Source organism: Podarcis melisellensis (assembly GCF_964234715.1).
Source record: "Podarcis melisellensis genome assembly, chromosome: 14".
NCBI classification, from domain to species: Eukaryota; Metazoa; Chordata; class Lepidosauria; order Squamata; family Lacertidae; genus Podarcis; species Podarcis melisellensis.
The window spans coordinates 47,841,713-47,864,335 of record NC_138546.1 but is presented as its reverse complement, the minus strand read 5'-3'; the positions used below and the strand labels follow the sequence as shown (position 1 = coordinate 47,864,335).

Here is a 22,623-nt window from a genome sequence, read left to right as displayed (position 1 = left end):
AGTTGTCTCCCAAGGCTGCTTACCTGGGTCTGGTTAGGGCAGGGCTGGAGTGCCCCAAATCTGCTTCTGAGTATCATAGCTGCATATTCGACTACACTTCTTGTTTGGGGGGTGTAGGTATTTTTCAGGTCAGCAGCCACACCTAAAGGCTTGCCAGGATGAAGCTGGGATGTACTGGTGCCCCTCTGTTGCTGATTTCCTGCCTCCACCGCGGCAACCGAGGAGTGTGGCAACCGAGGAGCCCCCTCGGCTCTTCTTGGCTGGGCCTCGGAGAAGAAGAAGCAAAATCAGCAGCTGGGAGTTGTTGCCAGGACGCTGTCGCTATAGCAACATGCATCTCAACCTCCGTGAAGCAAGGCCCTCCTCAAGAGGAGAGAGAGAGAAGGAACTTATTTATAGGGAACAAAATATCAGCACATACAAATCCTCTTTGAAGAGGCTTAACCCCACAATTATTTCCTAGCGGGGTCAGTTTCTCTCAGAAGATTGGCAGGGGGAAGAACAGTTTCTTCCCTTCTTCAAAAGCACATTGCCAGCTGTGACGAATTCTAATCCAGGCAAAGCACAGACACAGAAAGAACACTTTGGCTTCCCATAGCTCAGGCTTATATCCTGTTCAATGTGCGCCACAGAATTCCTGCAGGCACACAATGCTCGGCTGTAAGGAAATGAAGTTGGTACACATAAAAGGTCCTGGTGACATTTCTCCGGGCTGTCATTCATAGAAATTAATTACCCCCTCTCCCCCCACCTCCAGTAAGAGAGAGTTTGGCCTGGTGGCAAAGCAACACGGTTGCCAACCAAAGTCAAGACAGGCAGTTTTGTTTTTTTACAGAGAACAAAAGGAACCCCATGCAGGGCCATTGAGGCAAACTTCCCACAAAGAGGATGCTGGGCTCCATGAAATGCTACAAACCTCAGCCATGTAGCATCATCCCTTGGGAAGTTCTCCTGCACAAGCCCCCCTCCCCCATGGAAAAGCACACACAAGAGTCCTTACGCAGGATAATTTCTGGCAGGTTGTGCCTCCAGTGGGAAAACTGGAGGGAACTGTCACTTGGGGTTTCACCACAGCACCTCAAGGCTATAGCAAGTGGCCTGCTCCAGGCAGTCGGGTCCTGGGACTGGTTGCCTATCCAAGTAGGCTGAAAGACATCATTCACATTTGGGGTTCAAAACAGGCAGAGATCAACTTTCAGAGCAGCAAATGTGAGAGGCAGAAGGCAGGTGCTTAGGCAAAGCCAGTGGGGCTCAAGAAAACCCACTGGAAAAGTGGGAAAATGGGAGGTTGGCAACAAGGTTTTCACATCAAAGATGAGAATTATTATTATAAATTTCTGTACTGGCTTTTATCCGAATATCACAGGGTGATTTACAATATCAAAACACAGAAATACATACCATAATAACAAGCAAAAACTTACTCCAGTTTAAAAGGCCAAATATTGTTTAATTAGCCATAGGCCTTGGTGCAGAGGCATGATATAGCTTGTAATGAAGGTACCAGGTGAGCCGCTCTGGGGAGAGCATTCCACAAGTGGGGGGCCACTGCAGAAAAGGCCCATTATTGTCTTGCCACCCGCTGGACTTTTCATCACAGAGGAGGCACACGAAGAAGGGCCTGAGATGATGATTGCACGGTCTGGGTTTATATGGGAAACGGCATTGAGGAATTGTGGTCCTGAGCCATTTTAAGACTTTATAGGTCAAAACCAGCACTTTGAACTGGGCCTGGAAACTAATTGGGAGCCAGTGCAGTCAGGCCAGGATTGGTGTAAAATGCTCAAACCGTCTTGCCCTGGTGAGCAACCTGGCTGCCAAATTTGGCATCAGCTGAAGTTTCTAAACCATCTTCAGAGGCAGCTCCACATATAATGCGTTGCAATAATCTAACCTAGAGGTTACCAGAGCACAGACAAGAGAACTTAGGCTAACCCTCTTCGGATAGGGGCACAGCTGGGCCACTGGCCAAAGTTAATGGGAGGCACTCTGCGCCAGCATGGTGTAGTGGTTAAGAGCAGTGGACTTGTAATCTGGTGAACCATGTTCGCTCCTCTGCTCCTCCACATGCAGCTGCTAGGTGACCTTGGGCTAGTCACACTTTTCTGAAGTCTCTCAGCCTCACTCACCTCACAGAGTGTTTGTTGTAATATACAGTAATACCTCATGTTGCATCTGCTTCAGGTTGCATTTTTTTGGGTTGCGGACTGCCGAAACCTGGAAGTACCAGAACGGGTTACTTCCGGGTTTTGGCAGTCGTGTATGTGCAGAAGCGCTAAATCGCAACCCATGCGTGCACACGTGCATCCCACATGGATCACATCCCACATGGATCCCACATGGATCACATTCGCAACCCAAGTGTAATAATGAAACAACAACACAAGCCTCGGAACCACCACAAAATAATGAAAACATCAGAGAAAAACATCTAATTTTGCAGCAGCACATGAAATGGTGGCATATGACAGCAGGAAAATAACAATTTACCCATCAGTCTCAGAAGATAAAACTCAAAATTACCATTCAAATATCAGGCTGTACCTGGCCCCTAAAGTTTTAAGGGTGCTGGGTGGGTGTCTCTGAGGAGGACATTCTAATAAAGGGGAGCCACAACTGACAAGGGCACTTTCTTCTCCCCTGAAGGAGGGTGAGGCCAGTATATCTGAAGGAGCGTCTCCACCCCCATCGTTCTACCCGGACACTGAGGTTCAGCACTGAGGGCCTTCTGGCGGTTCCCTCACTGTGAGAAGCCAAGTTACAGGGAACCAGGCAGAGGGCCTTCTCGGTAGAGGCGCCCTCCCTGTCGAACACCAGATGTCAAAGAGAAGAACAACTACCAGACTTTTAGAAGACATCTGAAGGCCTGTTTAGGGAAGCTTTTAATGTTTGATGTATTACGGTATTTTAATACTTTATTGGAAGCTGCCCAGAGTGGCTGGGGAAGCCCAGCCAGATGGGCGGGGTATAATTAATTAATTAATTAATTAATTATTAATAATTAGGCGACACCCACAGGAAGACTTCTGGCATAATGTTTTGGCAGGTTCATATAAGAGTAGCAAATTCTTCAGAGTTGTCAAAAGCCCGGAACTGTCCAGGAAGAGATATGTCTATAAAAAAGGAGCTAAATAAATACACAATTACAATCACATCACCAGCTCCCTGCCTAGCCAAGAGCATCAAATTCAGAGGAAGACTCCCTCCCCCCGCCTACAGGTATTGGGGCAGATTACAGATTAGGACATCTCGGTGGCTGTCCTAGCAGCCATGAAGTTATTGAAAAAGCAGTGGGAATATTGAGGTCCCCAAGAATGAGCGTGGGGTACTCAACAGCAAGCCTCACCTTTCTGAGACCACTTCTGTTAGCTGAAGATGCCTAGTCTGTCCTGATTAGCCAATATCAGATGCAAACACTGGTAGCCAGGTTTCCTGGAAGAGATGGGACCATGATGTCCTACAGTAGATAGCCCTCCTGTCCCTTCTGCAAGCATGAGAGCTAGTGTGGCACAGTGGTTATGGTACTGGACTAGGACCTGGGAGAGACGGGAGTTGAAATCCCCACTTGGCCAGTCACTCACTCTCAGCCTAACCTACCTTGTTATGAGGATAAAATGGGGAAAAGGAGAACCATGTATACCACCTTGAGCTCCTTGTAGCGAAGGTAGGATATAAATTAAACAAACAAACACGGTAATTCAGTTTTACTAGCAAACCAGAGGTTAAACTAACTCCTTTCCAGCTCTGGAAGCAGCAAGAGGAGCGTTCGTGCGACCCACCTACACACTACAACTGACACACTAATGTGTCGCGACACACAGTTTGGAAAGTTCTGTTCTATTCTGTTATTGCTGTAAATAGGACTGTCAAAGGTAGAAGGGAACATTGCTCGGTAGTTATGAACTTCTGTCCAGCGTGGCAGCAGGCTGTTTTGGGACAATAAATACAATCAGACTGAAAAGGAAGCTTTGACTTATTTGGAACATGGAGGAAACAAGACGTTCTCAGAAAAGAAAAAAGAGCAGAGCAAGAATAGCAGACTAGGGGCAGAGCTAAGGGAAACATGCCTCCCAAAACCCATATTGTGTATACTTTAGATTTTCCATACATTTTAAACTACAACGGTTTGGAAAAACAAATCTTGAGTTTCACTCAGTGCTGAAAAGCATAATTTGTTTGGGCTTCATCTGATTGAGGTAGATCTGAAACATGTGACTCAAGGAAAGGCAATGTCACGAGAAGCACCTGGGGTCTGGCTTGAGCCAGCGACAGGCCAAGAGATTCTGCTCATCACAAGGGGAGTTTCATGTTGGTGTAAGTTGTTTCCCACTCACAGTCCTGGCCCAACTGCTAGCTTGTTGCGTATGAAACTCACTACATGGTGGGCAGGATGAACCATTAGCAAAATGGCTGGAGTGTGGCCAACTCAGCCCCAGAGAAGTACTGAAACCCTGTTAGGCCAGCTCTGGGTCGCTTGGTTCCTCAAAAAGTTGATGATTCATAGCTGAACTGTGTGAACTGTCTCTAATGGAATGAAAACCACTATGTGCTTGTTCATTAATAGGGTTGTTGGGGTGGATGTCTAATTTTAATTTTAGACAGGGGCGAGATCTTAACCCCATACCTGCCTTTCTTTTTTTTTTAAAAAAAATATTTTTATTAGTTTTTACACATGTTAATGACAATACAAAACAAACACAAACATCAAAAACAGACAACAAAAATTGACTTCCCCATGCCTTCCCTTCGCCACATCCTTATTTTACCATTTTTTCGAGCAACTCATCAATCAGTCTTTAGTTAAGTCCCTTTTGAATTTCCTTAAAGTTTAAGATTTACAGCTGTAGTTCTTTGTTTCCTACCCCTTAACATCTTATCAGTCCACAATTTTACAGTAATTTTTTAGATATGTTTTAAATTTCCCCCAGTCCTCCTCCACTGTCTCTTTCCTCTGGTCACGGATTCTGCCGGTCATCTCTGCCAGTCCCATATATTCCATCACCTTCGATTGCCATTCTTCCAGAGTAGGTAATTCTTGCATCTTCCAATACTTTGCCAACAGGATTCTTGCTGCTGTAGTTGCATACATAAAAAATGTCTTATCCTTCTTTGATACCAATTGGCCGACCATGCCCAAGAGAAAAGCCTCCGGTTTCTTTGCAAATGTCCACTTAAGGACTTTCTTAATTTCATTATAGATCATTTCCCAGTAGGCCTTAATCTTTGGGCAGGTCCACCAAAGATGGTAAAAGGTACCTTCAGCCTCATTACATTTCCAACATTTGTTATTGGGCAGATGGTAAATCTTTGCAAGTTTGACTGGGGTCATGTACCACCTATAGATCATTTTCATTATATTCTCTTTCAGGGCATTACATGCCGTAAATTTAACACCGGTGGTCCATAACTGTTCCCAGTCGTCAAACATAATGTCATGACCAATATCCTGTGCCCATTTAATCATAGCTGATTTCACTGTTTCATCCTGTGTATTCCATTTCAGCAGCAAATTATACATTTTAGATAAGTTTTTAGTATTGGATTCTAACAATTCTGTTTCTAACTTTGACCTCTCCTTCTGAAAACCAAGTTTCCTGTCCTGCTTAAACATCTCATTTATCTGACGGTAGTGTAGCCAGTCTCGAACTTTATGCTTTAGCTTCTCAAAACTTTGTAGCTTCAGTCTTTCGCCATCATATTCTAAAATTTCACAATACTTAGGCCAATTAGAGTCCATGTTAATTTTTTTCACTGCTTTCGCTTCCATTGGTGACAACCACCTAGGGGTTTTACTTTCCAATAAATCCTTATATCTATTCCAAACATTGTACAATGCTTTCCTGACAATATGGTTCTTAAAACTTTTATACACCTTTACCTTGTCATACCACAAATATGCATGCCAACCAAAACTATTGTCATATCCTTCCAGATCAAGAATGTCTGTGTCTTCAAGAAGTAGCCATTGCTTCAACCAGCAAAAGGCTGCTGATTCATAATAAAGTCTTAAGTCTGGCAGGGCAAAGCCCCCTCTATCTTTTGCATCAGTTAAGATCTTAAATTTTATTCTGGGCTTTTTGCCCTGCCAGACAAATTTAGATATGTCTTTCTGCCACCTCTTGAAACAGTCCATTTTGTCTAGAATCTGCAACGTCTGAAATAAAAACAACATTCTTGGCAATACATTCATCTTGATAACAGCAATTTGGCCTAACAAGGAAAGTTTCAGCCTAGACCATATGTCTAGATCTTTCTTAACTTCTGTCCAACATTTTTCATAGTTGTCTTTAAATAAATTCACATTTTTTGATGTCAGATTTACCCCCAGGTACTTAACCTTTTTTTCTATTTCCAACCCAGTTTCACTTTGAAACCTATCTTTCTCCTCTTTTGTTAGATTTTTTTCCAGCACCTTTGTTTTCTGTTTGTTCAATTTAAATCCTGCGACCTGGCCAAATATCTCCATTAATTCTAAAACTCTTTTGGTACTAGCTTCTGGCTGTTGCAAAGTTAGCACTAAATCATCTGCAAATGCCCTTAACTTATATTGTTTAGATCCGACCTGTATTCCTTTTACCAGCTGGTCCTTCCTAATCATGTTTAGTAAAACCTCCAGGACCGATATAAACAGTAAAGGGGATATAGGGCATCCCTGTCGTGTACCTTTCTCTATTGGTATTTCATCCATTACCACATTGTTCACAATTAATTTCGCTCTTTGCTCAGAATATATTGCACCTATACCGTTTTCAAACCCTTGGCCTACCCCCATCCCGTGGAGATTCTTCTTCATAAATTTCCAAGAAATGTTGTCAAAGGCCTTCTCCGCGTCCACAAAGATCAGAACTGCCTTTCTATTAATGTCCACCTCTAGCATCTCCAAAATGTCTATAATGTTCCTCACATTTTCTGACATATGTCTCCCTGGGAGAAAGCCTGTTTGGTTCTTATGAATCTCCTCCTTCAAAACTCTCTTAAATCTTTTTGCTAAAACGTCTGCAAAAATTTTATAATCCACATTCAAGAGTGATATAGGGCGGTAGTTTTTAACTTGATGTTTCTCAGTTTCTGTCTTCGGTATAAGTGAGATAAATGCGTCTTTCCACGATTCGGGAGCCTTTTCCCCCTCTAATATCTGGTTGCATACTTCCTTCAATGGCTGTATTAGCCATTCTTTAAGATCTTTGTAGTATTTTGCAGTCAAACCATCTGGTCCTGGTGATTTCCCCAATTTCGTATTCTGGATGGCACCCTCTATTTCTTGTTCTGTAATTTTTTCATTCAAAATCCTTTTATTTTGTTCTGAAATCTTTGATAGTCCATATTTTTTGACGAAGTCTTCTATTTCTTGTTCATTTGTAGGCCCTTGTGCGTAAAGTTTTTTGAAGAAACTTTGAAAACAGTTGCTTATTTCATTTGGTTTGTTGATGATTTTCCCATCTATTTCCAGGGATGTCACCGTGTTTAACTTTTGCCTCTTTTTCAGTTGCCATGACAGCAGTTTCCCGCATTTATCTGCCGATTCAAATGTCCTTTGTCTCATTTGCTTTATCTTCCATTCTATTTCCTGATTCATCAATTCCATATATTGCGTCTGATGGTACTTTATTTCTCTTAAAATCTCATGAGACTTCGGTTTGGATCTCAGTTTCTTTTCTCCTTCCTTTATCTGGTTCAAAATCTTTTCCTTCCTCTCATTTTGTTTCTTCCTTTTTATAGAGTTTTGCTGAATTAGGAATCCACGCATCACGGCCTTGCTTGCGTCCCATACTATTCTTTTTTCCACCTCCGTTCTCAAATTTATCTCAAAGTAATCCTTCAATATTTTTTGGGCCTTTTGATAAATTTCTTCATCTCTAAATAGGGTGTCATTCATTCTCCATCTGAAGGTTCCAGCCGTTGTTAATTTCATTTCCATCTTGACTGCATTATGGTCGGAGCAGGTTTTTGTGCAGATTTCTGTTTTTTTCACTCTTGGTGCCAGACTGCTAGAAATCCAAATTTGATCAATTCTAGTCCAGGTCATTTTTGCTTCCGAGAAGAAGGTTCCCTCTCTTTCCAGAGGGTTCCTAGTTCTCCAGATGTCAATCAAGTCCATGGTGTCAGTGAGTTCGAAAAAGGTCTTTGGTAGTCTCCCATCTTTGGATATTACTTGTCTTTGTGCCTTGTCCATGTTTGTGGAGACAACTCCGTTGAAATCTCCCATCATTATAATTTTAAGGTCCATAAAGTCCATTAGGGTCTCATGCAACTTCTTGAAGAACTCTGCCTTCCCCTCATTGGGTGCATAAACTCCAACAATTAAGATCTTTTCTCACCCCATACCTGCCTTTCCTCCCTTGGATCCATCACTACAAGCATTTTAAGCCCAGCTCACGCTGGGGAAAAAGCACAACTGGGGAAGTAAGGGGAAGCTTTTTTCTATATATTGTGATTCAGCAACCATGGCTGGCCTTCTCCCGTCAGTCATCACATCTAGTTTGGCCCTGATGTAATGTGAGGTGGGGACACAGAAGCCCTCTCCATTGGGTCTTGTGGTTTCTGCTGACCCGTTCACACGTCTAAGTTATCCACTTGCTGTTGCAGACATTAAGAAAGACAAACATCTTTCTTGGGAAAGAGAATCAGAGAATTGCAGGCTTGAAAGGAACTCCAAGGATCATCTTGTTCAGAGCTTTCCAAACGTTGCATGTTGGTGACACACTTTTGAGACACACGTCATTTCACGGCACAGTAATTCAGTTTTAACAGCAAACCGGAGGTTCAACTAACCCCTTTCCAGCCGTGGAAGCATTTGCGTGACACACCTACACATTACAGTTACACAGTTTGGGTAACTCTGGCCTGGAGTCTGTTGTTTGACTTGCCTGCTATTCTGGCTCATGCCCACTAGAGTCCACTGTTCTCCCTGACAGGTTGGAAAATCCATTCCCCCAGATTTCTGCTCCACTGAAAAAGTGCCCACTAACTTTACAAACAAACTGGACGCTTACTTTTAAGCAGACCTTTGGGAGGTAGGGTGAGGGTGTTAGAGGAAAGCTACTCACTAGAGAAGATGATTTATGAGTCTATGGTGATTGTATAGGGCGTGTAGGCGTAAATGCAACCATTCTCTCTCAATCCCAACAACCTAAGTTTCAAGAACATATAAACCATGCTGCCTCCTGTGTTCCTTGAAAGCAGGTTGTTTCCTTTCTTAAATTTCTTTATGAAATTGGATCAAATACCATAAACAAAACCTAGCCGTATCTAGCACAAGTGGGGGAAGGAGGCAACTACCCTGTGAGTATAGGTCCAACCAAAAAATCATATTAGGCTTCCTCAAGGTGGAGTTAGATAGAGAATCATAGAATCTTACAGCTGGAAGGGACCCCAAGGGTCATCTAGTCCAACCCCCCGCAATGCAGGAATCTGTTTAAAACTCTGTTTTAAAACCTCCAAGGAAGGCGAGTCCACCACCTCTTGTGGGAGTCTGTTCCACTGTTGAACAGCTGTTACTGTCAGAAAGTTTTTCCAAATGTTTAGTCGGAATCTCCTTTCTTGCAACTTGAAGACATTGGTTCAAGTCCCACCCTCTAGAGCAGTGTTTCCCAACCTTGGGCCTCCAGCTGTTTTTGAACTACAATTCCCATCATCCCTGACCACTGGTCTTGCTAGCTAGGGATGATGGGAGTTGTAGGCCAAAAACATCTGGAGGCACAAGGTTGGGAAACACTGCTCTAGAGCATGCTTCCTCCGCCATGTGACAGCCCTTAAGATATTTGAAGATGGCTATCTCAGTCTCCTCTTTCCCAGGCTAAACCCAGCTCCTTCAAGCGCTCTTCATAAGGCTTTGTTTCCAGTCCCTTGATCATCTTGACTGTCCTCCTCTGCATGCATTGCACCTTGTCAACATCCTTCTTAAACCGTGGTGTCCAGAACTGGACACAGTATTCCAGATGTGGTCTGACCAAGGCAGAACAGAGTGGTACTCTTACTTCCCTTGATCTGAACACTATGCCTAGAATAGCATTAGCTTTTTTTGCTGCTGTCACTTTTGACTCATGTTAACCTTGTGGTCCACCAAGACCCCTATATATCCTTTTCACATGTACTGCTAGTAAGCCAGGTGTCTCCCATCTATATAGCTGTGGTTGAAATTTTTAAAAAGGGATTAGTTAAATTAACAATGGTTGATAGGTTACTAGGGAGAGGGATACTGCCTTCATGCCATCCTTCCAGGGGCTTTCCACAGACATCAAAGTGGACATCATGGGAAAAGAGGATGTGGGACTAGAAGCCTTTAGCTTCTTAGGATGTTAGCCACAATAGCTGATGGAGCCTCTATTTCCAGAGGCCATCTGGCTATCTGATATTGGAGATAAACAGCTGGGGAACATTGTTGCCTTCAGTTTCTTGTGAGTGCCCTGGAGGTGTCTGGATGGTGGGCCTTTGGCCTCATCCAGAAGGGCCCTTCTTAGGTTCCTATAGAAAGTGGCTATCACCAGCTATTACTGGATTATTTGCCATGGTAGATAGATAAAACCTCTATGTACAGAGACGGTTCACCTCTGAAAATGAGTTCTAGCTTCCTGGAGGCATCTGATGTATATGCTGGACTGAGGTCTCTTGGTCCAATTCAACAGAGCTTAAATTGCAGGGGGCGGGGGATACAGTGTACTTTAGAAGCTGTTGCTGTGGTTACCTTTTTAATACACATCTGTTACTCTTGCATGTCAACCCCTCGTTTCTCTATTTGTAGAGATGCTCCGACTCTGGGGATGCTGCAGCAGGCAAGTTGCCATCAGCCACTTCCTCCTTCCTTGCAAAAGAAGTCTCCTTGGACTCCAGATTTGTCCCAAATGCTACAAAACTCCTGTTCTTAAGCAGAGCCGCAGCTAGGTGATCTTGCACCCCTGGCAGAACTGTCCAGATTGCGCTCCCTAGCCACAGACAAATTAGCTCTTCTTTCTGCCTCTCCCCCAACCCCAACCCCATTCAATTCACCCTCTATTTAAAACCTTTTCTTATGAGGCAATAATCAATATTTTTATAGACATATTTATGGACATGTTTTTAAAGCCGATTTTGCACACACACACACCCCGCCTGCATCCCTGGTGGGGGCCCACCTCGCCACCCCCTAGCTATGGCCCTGCTTGTTGTCAGCCATGGCCAGGAAAGCGTTCTTCTTGAGACTAGTTATAACCTGTAAAAGGTTATAATTAGGGTCTTCAGCCTGATACATCTGTTTGAGGATGCACATGTTGTGTCAAATTAGATGTGACGAGTCCAAGCACATTTTTATAAAAAATGTTGTGCTTTAAAAAGTAAAATGGATTAAATGTTCTGGAGAGATTGCAGTTCTTTTGTGGCAACGAGAGAATGTGAGGAGTGGGGGCGCTCTCTTTTCTAGAGGCCCTGCTTTTGGTGTATGGAAATTTACAACTGAAGCTTTTCCCTTCATGGATATAAATGGTGGGGAAAACTTCACGTGTCTGAAGTTAATGTAAAGGAATGCTCCTCAATACTGTAGGCCCTGCCAGGGAGGAACTGAAATCAAGATAGACTGAAATCAAGATACATTATGCCGACAGCATCCCCTTAATCCACCAAGCTTGTAACTCCGTCAGCAAAGGAAATGAGATTTGTCTGTGTGGCGTTCGTACAGAGCCCCCGCTCGTTTCACGGACTATTGACCTGTACACCACTGCTTTATTCTTCCGCTGCCACCGACCAGGTTTCTTCTGGTGAAATACTGAGTCTCAGTAAGGTTGTATAGTCAACAATGAAGATTAAAGTTTATTGAAGAACAAACAAGTTTTTTAAATATTCAGAAAGGTTTCTCAAATGCGCGCCCTTAACTAGATGTGGCACTATCTCACACTGTCACACTCTTCTCTCTCAGTTCTATCCCTGTCTCTCACTCTAGCTGTCACAACCGCTATGTTCGTCTTACTGGCTCTGACTCTGACTCCTCTATCTCCCCATGGTAAAACCCCTGGGCTGAGCCTCAAAACCAGGTAGGCTCCGCCTCTGAGCTTTCTCATGATCAATCTACATTAACCATTTCCACCCCCCACCCCCCGTACAAACAAAATCACAAGGAATGGGCAAATGCCACAGTCTGGAATTACTTGTCTTTGAGAAACCCATGCTGGGTCTTAGGAATCACAGCATTCTTTTCTAAATGCTCACAAACTGTGGCGTTTGCCCGTTCTTTTTAAAATGTCTGTACAGGGGGAGAGAAAGAGTTAATAGGTAGACCAATAGAAAAGTCAAAGGCGGAGCCTACCTGTTCATAAAAGGGCTAAGCCCGAGGTTTGGGTTGGTTGGTTTTAGTTGGCTGGGAAAGGCAGTTGAGAAAGCAGTTGGCAGGCAGTTGGAAATAAACAGTGCAGTCGGTTCTTGTGTGAGGGGAGGTAGAAGAGTTAGAGACAGGATAAAATAAGACTAAGAAGGTAAAGAGTAACAATGTTTTGAATGCAGTTGAAGTTTATTTGTGTTTGCAATAAACTACACTCTTCTTTGTTAACTTAAGAACCTGACTGAGACTACCATATTTTTCGCTCCATAAGACACACTTTGTTCTTCCTAAAAAGTAAGGGGAAATGTCTATACGTCTTATGGAGCGAATGCGTGCTCCCTGGAGCCGAATTGCCCAGGGACGAAAAGCAGCAGATCATGCTTTTTTTGTTTTTGAAAGAGGGAAGTGGGAGTTTAAAGGAAGCAGTTGATCGGAAAGTGATCGGGGAGGGAGATAAGGGACGCTAGAGATAAAGCAGGCTGCCTGGGAGAGGGGAGGTAAAAGCCCATGGATCCTCAGGATTTTTGCACTGGGTCACCCCAAATTCACCATCAGATCACATAGCATGTCCATGGCTACAGCCTGCACCACAAAAATCATACCTCCACTGTTTTGTTCAGATTTTTTTTTCTTGTTTTCCTCCTCTAAAAACTAGGTGCGTCTTATGGTCAGGTGCGTCTTATGGAGCGAAAAATATGGTGAGTGATTTACTGGGAAGGACCTGGTTGGTGGCAGCGGATTAGTGGTGTACGGGTCAATAGTCCGTGAGATGACCAGGGGCTCTGTACGAATGCCACACAGACTGACTGGGCTGCTGCTGCGTCACTTTTGGGACAAGGGAGGTTTGAGAGGGTGGGATGGGGTGACCCCTTCTCTTACAGAAAGGGTGGGGGCTGCCCTCTATCTTGGGTTGGGGGGACTGGGCAGCAGGCTGCTCCTTCTCTTGGTGTGAAGAGGGTTTGGGGACGGCCCTTTCTATTAGGGTGGCATGAGGGCTGCACCTTCTGTTGAGGGGGTGCTCCTGGTGGAATCTGCCCCCTTATCCCCTGGGGTGGGGCTGTGGTGTTAGCTGGCCTTTCCCTCGTGGGGAGGGGGGACCTGGGAAAGGGAGGGAGTCGGGAGGAGCTGCTTGGCCTCAGGGTCTTCCAGACACCCTCTGGGCTGAAAGGGAAAGAAAAAGAGAGGGACATTTCATTCATTCATAAAATTATTTCTGTACTGCTTTGTCTCACACACACACACATATTCATTCATGGAAGCCGTTTACAGCATTCCAAGCCATAGAAAGATTAAAGACAGACATGCATTAACCCTTTGTGGAGGGCTGTGTCATCCTCTTGTCATGAATATAATACATGGGGGAAAGTGCATGCTTGCAAGTATACAGAAGCACAAACACAGCCCCATATGCCAAGAAAGCACTACAGAAAAATGGCAATTGCTCTTTGAATTTTAAATGCCCTTAGGAAACAGCAGCCTCTATAGGAAAAACAGTGTCAGTAGGAGGCTGGGCTCTGCAAAAGGGCTTGTCAACACCTCATCCGTCAAACAGCAGGGGGCAAAGCAGAGACACACACCTTGTGGAAGTTATTAAATGTATTTACTAAAGGTACATACTGCCCTTAATCCACAGATCACAGAGTGTCTACGACATAAAAATGCAATATAAAAGCACAAAATACATGACAAGAACAATAAACAAACCTATAACCCACCCCCATATAATAACATTATTAATTAAAGCCTATAAACTCTCTTTTATGAATAAAAAAACACTGTAAATGTTTGAATAAAAAGTTTTGTGCTGGCCAGATGAAGGGCAGCCACAATCCCCTGAGTGTAACAACACATGCTTGACCTTTCCAGCAAACTGTCAATGGGAAATACTAGACCTAACAACAGACCTAAATAAAGCTATCTACCCAAAAATATTCTAACGTTGGCCTCAGAGGTGAAAGAGACACTTTGACTGGTCAGGGACTTGAACTAGTCAAGAAAGTTGTGATTCCCCACTGGCACTTTAAAAAAGTAAGGTCTTCCTACCTTCCTTTTGAACAGCAGCAAAGATCTATCACAAATTCAGGACAAGAGAAGAGTCACCTAATCAGGGTGATGATTTAACCCAAGAAAAGCAGAACCACCATAAAAAAATTAAGGTGTCTACTCAAACAATTTAAGTGACTCCCTACCAGAATAAGCCAATCCCCAAACAGCTGGCCCCAGAGCAATTTGACTGGGTGGAACCAGCAGAAGAAGAATTGATATCCTCCTTCCTCAAACCCCCTGATGAAGAACAACACAGGATTATGGACAAATTAGAGCTACCATTTAAATTGAGACATTTACGGACATGTCCCCAGCCCGATTTTGAAGGAACAGATTCAATTGCCACAATTCAAAATCTGATTTTAAGATCACTGTTGAGGCAGAGGCTGAAAATATCCCTGTTAGACACAGAATAAAAATCCTTGCTCTGGCAAAGAATTACTAGCCAACAGATATCTAGAACCACACGAACTGGGTAGCCCATTGGAATCAGCATAAGACATGGATGCTGAAGAGCACGAGAAGATGCAAACTGCCCAATTTCGCAATAGCAGCGTTTTTTGGGCACCACAGGTTGTTTAGATCAGACAGATTAGAAGTAAAGCACACAAAGAGTCGAACACGACTAAACGACTAAACAACAAAAGCACACTGAGCATTCACTACATATCTTGTCATGGAACTTGGCAGGGTGGATAAACAGATTTGTTGATCCTGAATTTATTACTTATATGCAATCATTTGATTTACTGTGCCTACAAGAAACTTGGCGAACAGGTACCACCAGCATCCATTTACAAGGCTTTAAAATAGTGTTCTGCCCAGCAGTTAAAACAGGTAAATACGGATGTGGAAGTGGCGGTGTGGCTGTCGTCCTCTCTTGCAACACACAAATGGCTATAAAGGAGCTGAAATTAACAAATAATGGTTATATCCGGACAGTATTAGTAAAGCTTCCTAAAATGAATTCATGTATCTGCTTAAATGTATACAGTGGTACCTCAGGTTAAGAACTTTATTCGTTCTGGAGGTCTGTTCTTAACCTGAAACTGTTCTTAACCTGAGGTACCACTTTAGCTAATGGGGCCTCTCGCTGCTGCTGCCGCCGCGCAATTTCTGTTCTGATCCTGAAGCAAAGTTCTTAACCTGAGGTACTATTTCTGGGTTAGCGGAGTCTGTAACCTGAAGCGTCTATAACCTGAAGAGTCTGTAACCCGAGGTACCGCTGTATATCCCTCCTAAACACAGTGCTTTTTCTGGGGGTACGCATACCCCTAAACATTTTCTGAATCTTTATACTTTTGTCCATTTACTGCATTTATTTTCCCCGATTTGAACTATAAAATGGTGATTTTCTTGAGTCAAAATTGAGAGTACCCCTAAACATTTTTTTTAGAAAAAAAGCACTGCCTAAACACATAAACCACGATGCAAAACAACTCTGGCAGGATCTAGAACAAGTTCTACAATGTATTGAGACAAAATTCCCAACAACAGAGGTATTGTTATGTGGGGATTTTAATATGAGAATGGGGTTGGGGGATAATGACCTAATAAGTAAACTGTTGCCCTAGATGAGGACAATATTAACACCACAGACATATCCTCACAAAATAGGATCATCATCAATTTGGGCAATATGCTTATATATTCCAGAATGGGGGCAGTATGGTAGATTACATATTTGTGTCATATGCTGTTTATTCAAAAATCCAATTATTTTAAGTGGAAGATAGGGCAGATAGCGATCCCCTTTCATTGGTGGCTCAGGTAGGTCACTTAAAGAGTAGCAAAGGCCCCATTGTCATTCATCCAATGCAGGGAGTAAACTGCGGTCCTCTATTGGACACCAGATGCTGCAGCAGGTGTGCAGCCAAAACACCTCCCTCAAGAAGGTCTGCAGTTTCTCTGGCCAAGGGAAGGCCAGTGAAATGGATAAAATGCACCATCTTGGTCAAGGTATCCACCATTACCAAAATGGTAGTGGCCCTGGGATGGAGACAGGTCAGTGATAAAGTCCTGTCTGCCAGAGCTGTGCAGGCATTGGTAGAGGTAGAAGGTGTCCTGCCAGCTTGCCAGAACCGTCTTTAGCCCGACGACAGACTGGGCAGGAGGCCACATATTGCTCCACCTTGACCCAAAGATGAGGCCACCAAAAGTCCCAGCAAATGAAGTTTTGAAATGTCCAAAGTGCCTTGCCAGAAGACTGTCATGGCATAACCACAGAAAAATTCCCTGCAGTGGACCAGGAGGCTCATAATAACAGTACCAAAAAAGAAGCACATCCTGGTACAGAGTCCAATGGCAAGGAGTGTGTCCAGCCCATTCAGGCAATTATTGCTGCTGGTGCTGCGAATAGGCATCCTGCTCATGCAGCTTCCACAGAAAGTCCCCAGGAACTTGGGCCATAGCAAAGCTGGCAAGAGGCAAGACCGTGGCTGTATGTGATGCATCATCAGACTGCTCATACTCCGGCTTCCTAGACAGGGTATCAGCCTGCTGGTTCTGGCTGCGGGGAATATAGATGACATTGAAATTGAAGAACTGGGACCACCGGATCTGGCGCTGATTCAGGTTCTTGGGTGACTGGAGATGTTCTAGGTTCCGATGGTCTGTCTGATCTTCAACCAGATAATGGGCCCTCTCTAACAAAAGATGCCACATCTCAAAGGCCACTTTGACAGCCAATAGTTCCTCGTCCCAAATGTCATAATTCCGCACTGCCGGTTGAAGTTTTCAGGAGTAGTACCCACAGGGGTAGAACACCGAAGGCTGTGGGTCGGCCTGCAGTAGCACCACCCCTACCGTTACATCCGAAGCATCGGTTTCCACCACAAATGGCAGTGTTGGGTCCGGTTGCCTAAGGATGGGTTGTGAAGCAAACACAGCCTTCAAGGCATCTAATGCCTCCTGAGCTGCACCATCCCAGACAAACACAGCCTTTTTCCCAAGGAGGACGGTCAGAGATGCTGTTACCTGAGTGAAGTGCAGGATGAATGAATAATAGTTCACAAATCCCAGTAGGTTCTGCACCTCCTTGGGGTTATGGGGAGACTGCCAGGACAAAATAGTCTCCACCTTCCCAGGGTCCATGGCAATGCCATTGGCTGAGATGCAACGGCCCAGGAAGTTGATGGTGGGCTTGTCAAACTTGCACTTCGAGAGCTTGGCGAACAGGCAATGCTCTTGTAATCTCTGCAGCAGAGTGTATACATGCTGCTCATGGTCAGTGGCCAAAGAGTAGTTGTTCAGGATGTTGTCAAGGTAAACAAAGCAGTCAAGGAGGTCCTGGAACACATCATTCATGAAATGTTGGAAGACCAGGCATGTTGGTCAAGCTGAAGGGAATTACGGTATACTCAAAGTGCCCATATCATGTCCGAAATGCTGTCTTCCATCCATTACCCTCACAGATGTGCACCAGGTTATAGGCTCCCTGCAAGTCCAGCTTGGTGAATAGTGTGGCCCCCCGCAGCCGCTCCAAAATTTCAGCAATGAAGGGAAGTGAGTATCAATTATGGATGGTAACCTGGTTTAAACACCAGTTATCATTGTAAAGCCGCAACTCCCCCAACTTACTCACAAATCGTACAGAATCAGCAGCTGGTGAGGAAGAGGGTTCTATAAAACATCTCTGCAGATTCTTGGTAATAATGAACTCACGTAACGTGGTGCATTCAGGTTCCAACAAAGGGTGGATACAGGTTACTGGAATTTGAGCCCCAGGAATCAGGTTGATAGGACAGTTGTAGGGTCAATGAAGTGGCAAGAGGTCTGCTTCTGTTTCACTGAACACATCAGCAAACTCGGCATACTTAGCAGGCAGGTCGGCAATCCCATCCTTCTCCATTCCTGCTGCCAGGGCTGCTGGTGCCAAACAGACATGGCCCATGCAGCCAGGGACACCAAAGCTGATTGTCCTCTGGGACCAACTGATGCGTGGATCATGGGCCTCCAACCACTCCAGGCCCAACACAATGGGGAAATGGAGTGCAGAAGCCAAACAGAACTCCACCTCCTCACTATGAGTCCCCACCTGCAGCTGCAGCTTGTCCACTGCCCAAGTCACCGGTCCCAAGGCCAAAAGCAGGCCATCAATTGTTTCCACCACAAGAGGTGACTGGGGATCCCCTGCCAAGTAGCAAAGTCCATGGCCAGGAAGTTGGCCATAGCCCCAGAATCAATCATGGCCCAGGTCTGCAGGGCTGGTCTCCCTCTCTGCATCTCCTTTCATTGTCAACTGCCACCAAATGAGGGCGAATTCCCCCTATTTGCAGTGACTCCTCAGCAGGAGGCACTTCTGGAGCAGGTTGGGGCACGGAATCCCCTGGAGAAGGTGCCACCAGATGGGTCCTGTTGGCACTGTTGTAGGCATCAAGCAATCCTGAGGTACAGGTGAATCAGGTTTTGCAGGTCCGCCAGGCACTCTATGTGGGCCAGTTTGTTTAGAATTGGGTCTGAAAGCCCTTCTTGAAACTGGTCCACTAAAGCTGCCTGATTCCAAGCCAATTCCTGTGCCAGCAGCTGAGATTCACTGGCATACTTTCCCACCAACCGATTTCTCTGTTTCAGCTCCCAGATCAGGCAGTTGGCAGTCTGGGTCCTGATGGGGTCCATGTACACGGCCTGGAGTTGTTGCCTAAGATGTCAAAATTGGCCAGCAATGGACTCTCTTGTGGCAGCTTTTGGACAGCAGGCTGATGATGAACCCTACTTTATGCCCGTATGTCGGAAAGTCCTCAGCCCGCAAACTGAGGACAACTGGAGTGGACCTCAAAAGGCTGAGAACTTTGCTGGACCCATCCAACTTGTCAGGGCCAGAATGGGAAAAGAGCCCGCCAGGGACAGTGGCCAGCCAGCAGCTGAGAAGGCCCCTTTCATGAACTCAACCTCCTCTTCTCACACAGCTTACCTGGATGACACGCCGGAACAGAGCATCCCTCTGCTGCTTCATTTTAAGAATCTCCAGGGCCCTGGTCTGCTGCAAGCTGCTTTTGAGGATGGCCTGCCAGAGCTCCTCGCTTGCAGCCACACCAAACTGGGGGGAAGGAAGGGCGCAGGGGAGAGGAAACACGCCTGGTGAGCATCAGGAAATCAAGGGCCCCAGTCCACTGGAGACCCACAGGCAGCCCCTTCCCAGCTGCCGCCAGCCTCTCCACCCTGCTCTGGGACCCTTACCTGGGAAAGGAGGAGGTCCCTGAACTCCTCAATGAGGGGTCCTTTCTCCAGCAGATCCCTCATCTTCCCCGACAGAGAACCTGGGAGGGGAGGGAAGAAACACGGGAGGGGAGGTTGAGCAAGGCAACGGGAGTGGGGGAATAAAGAATAACCCCAGCAGGGACAGGAGGGGGACGGAGATGGCCTGCTCTTTTTAAAATGCCACTTTCTCAGTGGTGGAGAGACCAGGCATCTCATTTGTTTATGTCATTTACACCCCACCTTACCCTCCAAGGAACTTAAGAGGGTATCCATGGATTCCGTCCTCATTTAATCCTCACAACAGCCCTGTGAGGTAGGTTAGGCTTAGAGGCAGTAACAGGCTGCCCCCTCCACCCTCCCCTGTCCAAGGCAGTGGATGCCTCTGAACAACCCCTGTTCCTGGGGTTGCGCTCGAGCTCCTGCCCTGCTACTTGTGCCCCCCCGAAAACAGGCTGCAGGTCTGGCTGGGCCCCTTGGGCCTGATCCTGCTGCAGAGCTCTTTGGATGCTGTGCTTCTATTTTTGTCCCTTCTCCCTCTGCTGCTGACCCACCCAGGAAGAGGTGGAGGCCTGGGCCAGCCACAGAATGGGGACCAGTCTGGAGGGGAAACAGACTTACTATGGATCTTCTCTTTTTTTAAAAAATAAAGGTTTTTATTAATTTTCAATACAATATACATATAATACCATATCTAAAGTTTATCACAAACTTATATATTATGGACTTCCTTCAGTTTATCTGCCAATCACCCGTAATTAAATTTTAGTTACGCATTTCCTAAATTTAATACTGCCTTTTTATATACCTTCCCAATCTTATTTTCTTTGTTACAATACTCCTCAACCTTTCACAGAGTTTCTTGAAATCCCACAATCGTTGTTTGTTCATCACATATATTTTTCAGATACTCTAAAAATTTCCCCCAGTCCTCGATGAACTTATGGTCTCATTGATATTTAATCTTCCCAGTTAATTTGTCCAGTTCTGCATAGTCCATCATTTTCATTCTCCATTCTTCCAGGGTAGGTAATTCCTCCTGTTTCCATCTTTGGGCCATTAATGTTCTCGCCGCTGTAACTGCATATTGGAAAATTTTACAGTCCTTTCTATTTATTTCATTTCCTACTATTCCTAACACAAGAGCTTCTGGTTTCATTACAAATGTATATTTCAGCATCTTTTTCAGTTCATTATATATCGTCTCCCAGAAACCCTTCACCTTCTTACATTCCCAGGATCTTAATCAGTTCTCTTAGGTCGGGGAAGACAAGGGTCACTTCCTCCTGCGAAAGGAGCTTTTCTGTATGGAGCCGCTGATAGAAGAGCACGGCCACAATACGCAGGGAGCTCAGATGGGAGGCCTCCGTTATAAACAGCTCTGTACAAAGAGAGCAGAAGGGGAAGAATGTCAGGTAGAGGCCGAGTCTCAGCCTGGTCTGGATAAGAGGCAGCTAAAATGGGCTGTTATTTCAAAAAAGACTTGGGCTCTGCCTGACAAGGAGAGATGGATCCTGCTCTCCTCCTGAACTGCGACCAAAGCCCAAAGAGTGGCCATTGGTGGGGTGCCAAGGAGTTGGGTCCTCCTGGCCCAAAGTGACCTCCATGCTGACCGGCAGGTGGCTGTCCAGCACCTCAGGCAGGGGTTCCTCCTTCCCAGGTCTTCCTGGAGATGCCACTGCACTTGGGGCTCATGCAGGCAAGGCAAGGGCTCCACCGCTGAGCTGTGGCCATTTGCCAGCCTGGACACCAGGAAGCACCCCATGGCTCTGGCGGTTTTAGGGCAGCATGCCCGGTGTGGCCACACTGGGTGCCGCACTACAGGGGGTGCCAAAACAATGCTTTGGAAGAGAGAAGGCAGTGGGCCGGGGGGGGGGGGGAGTTGCACAGTGTGTCACTGGAATTTGAGAGCCCAAAGTCCACCACTGCCATTCTGGGTCTTGTTTGGAGAAAAATTATCTCCTGGCCATTTCTGAGAACTCAAACGTTCTAGGCTACCCTTGGGAGGGAGAAGGACCCACTTCCCAGCTGATCTTCCAGGCACGCTCTCCCTCCCCATGCTTTATGAAAGTGAAGATTCCCCTGAACTCCCTTGCCCAATATTTCTGAAGGAGACCTGAGGTAAGAGCCACAGAAAAACCCTCCTCACCATGGATGGCTTCCTGCCTTAGGACCTCTGCTGGAAGAGAGGTGGCGATGTTCCGGCCGACCGTCTCTCTCCATAGGCTCCCATCATACTGGAAGACTTCTTCCAGCTCAGAGGGGAGGGAGGGGTCCGCCTTGGCTCTCCCATCTGAGACTCTGGCTGTTCTGTGGAAGAAGGGAGAAGCAAAGATCTGTTAGACTGTAACATTAAAATGCATAAGATGTTATTACTATGGGGAAAAAAGGTTGAACAAGTGAAATCTTCAACAATACGTTGGGCAATAGATTTTGGTCATAACATAGAAATGGAGGCATGAGAATGATTGTGGAATATGAATATAAAATTTACAACTTGCTATGGTATAAGAGAAAATTATATGAAAAATGTTATATAGATTAACACCTAGTAGACTGGCAAAAATGTATGAATCAAAAGCGAATAAGTATGGGAAGTGTAAAGAGAAAGAAAGTTTTTTCCCCACATGTGGTGGTCTTGTAATAAGGTGAAAGCTTACTGGCAAATGATATATAATGAATTGAAAAAAATTAAGATAACATTTGTAAGAAAACCAGAAGCTTTTCTCTTGGGAATTATAGAATCAGAACTACCTAAACAGTATAGAAATTTATTTATATATGCAGTTACAGCTGGAAGAATGGAAAGAAGTAGATGTCCCGATGAAAGAAGAATAGATAGTAAAACTAATGGATTATGCAGAAATGGCAAAGCTTACCAGAAGAATAAGAAACTAAAGAATAAGAAGAATAAGACACTAAACTTTTTATAATGGAATGGAAATGGTTTATTGGATATTTACAAATAAACCGTAAACAGATTAAAACGTTGGCGGGATTATTGCAAAAACCTGCAGTTTCAAAAATATATATGAGAACAGATGATTAAAAGAAAGAGTTAAGATAATTTGGAGTATGCAGAAAATGTGAAAATA

General features: G+C 44.9%; 2 protein-coding genes across 3 annotated transcripts in view; both read right to left on the bottom strand.

Annotated features, from left to right (window-relative positions):
- Positions 1-703, bottom strand: part of FAM81A (family with sequence similarity 81 member A) — a 41,444-nt gene extending 40,741 nt beyond the window's left edge. The window contains exon 1 of one of the 2 annotated variants that reach the window (XM_081887748.1): positions 24-703. In XM_081887748.1, the coding sequence (XP_081743874.1) occupies positions 24-77 (54 nt within the window). In that variant the 5' untranslated portion in view covers positions 78-703. The remainder of the gene's footprint in view (positions 1-23) is intronic. The other variant, XM_081887749.1, reaches the window with a different exon arrangement.
- Positions 704-14,981: 14,278 nt separating this feature from the next.
- On the bottom strand, positions 14,982-21,384 carry LOC309356357 (uncharacterized protein). The gene is made up of 3 exons (XM_081887835.1): positions 20,751-21,384; positions 19,245-20,128; positions 14,982-17,620 (listed from the first exon to the last, which is right to left on the bottom strand). The coding sequence occupies exons 2-3, from the start codon at positions 19,284-19,286 to the stop codon at positions 17,069-17,071; spliced, it is 594 nt and encodes a 197-aa protein (XP_081743961.1). The 5' UTR covers positions 19,287-20,128; positions 20,751-21,384; the 3' UTR covers positions 14,982-17,068.
- Positions 21,385-22,623: the final 1,239 nt, after the last annotated feature.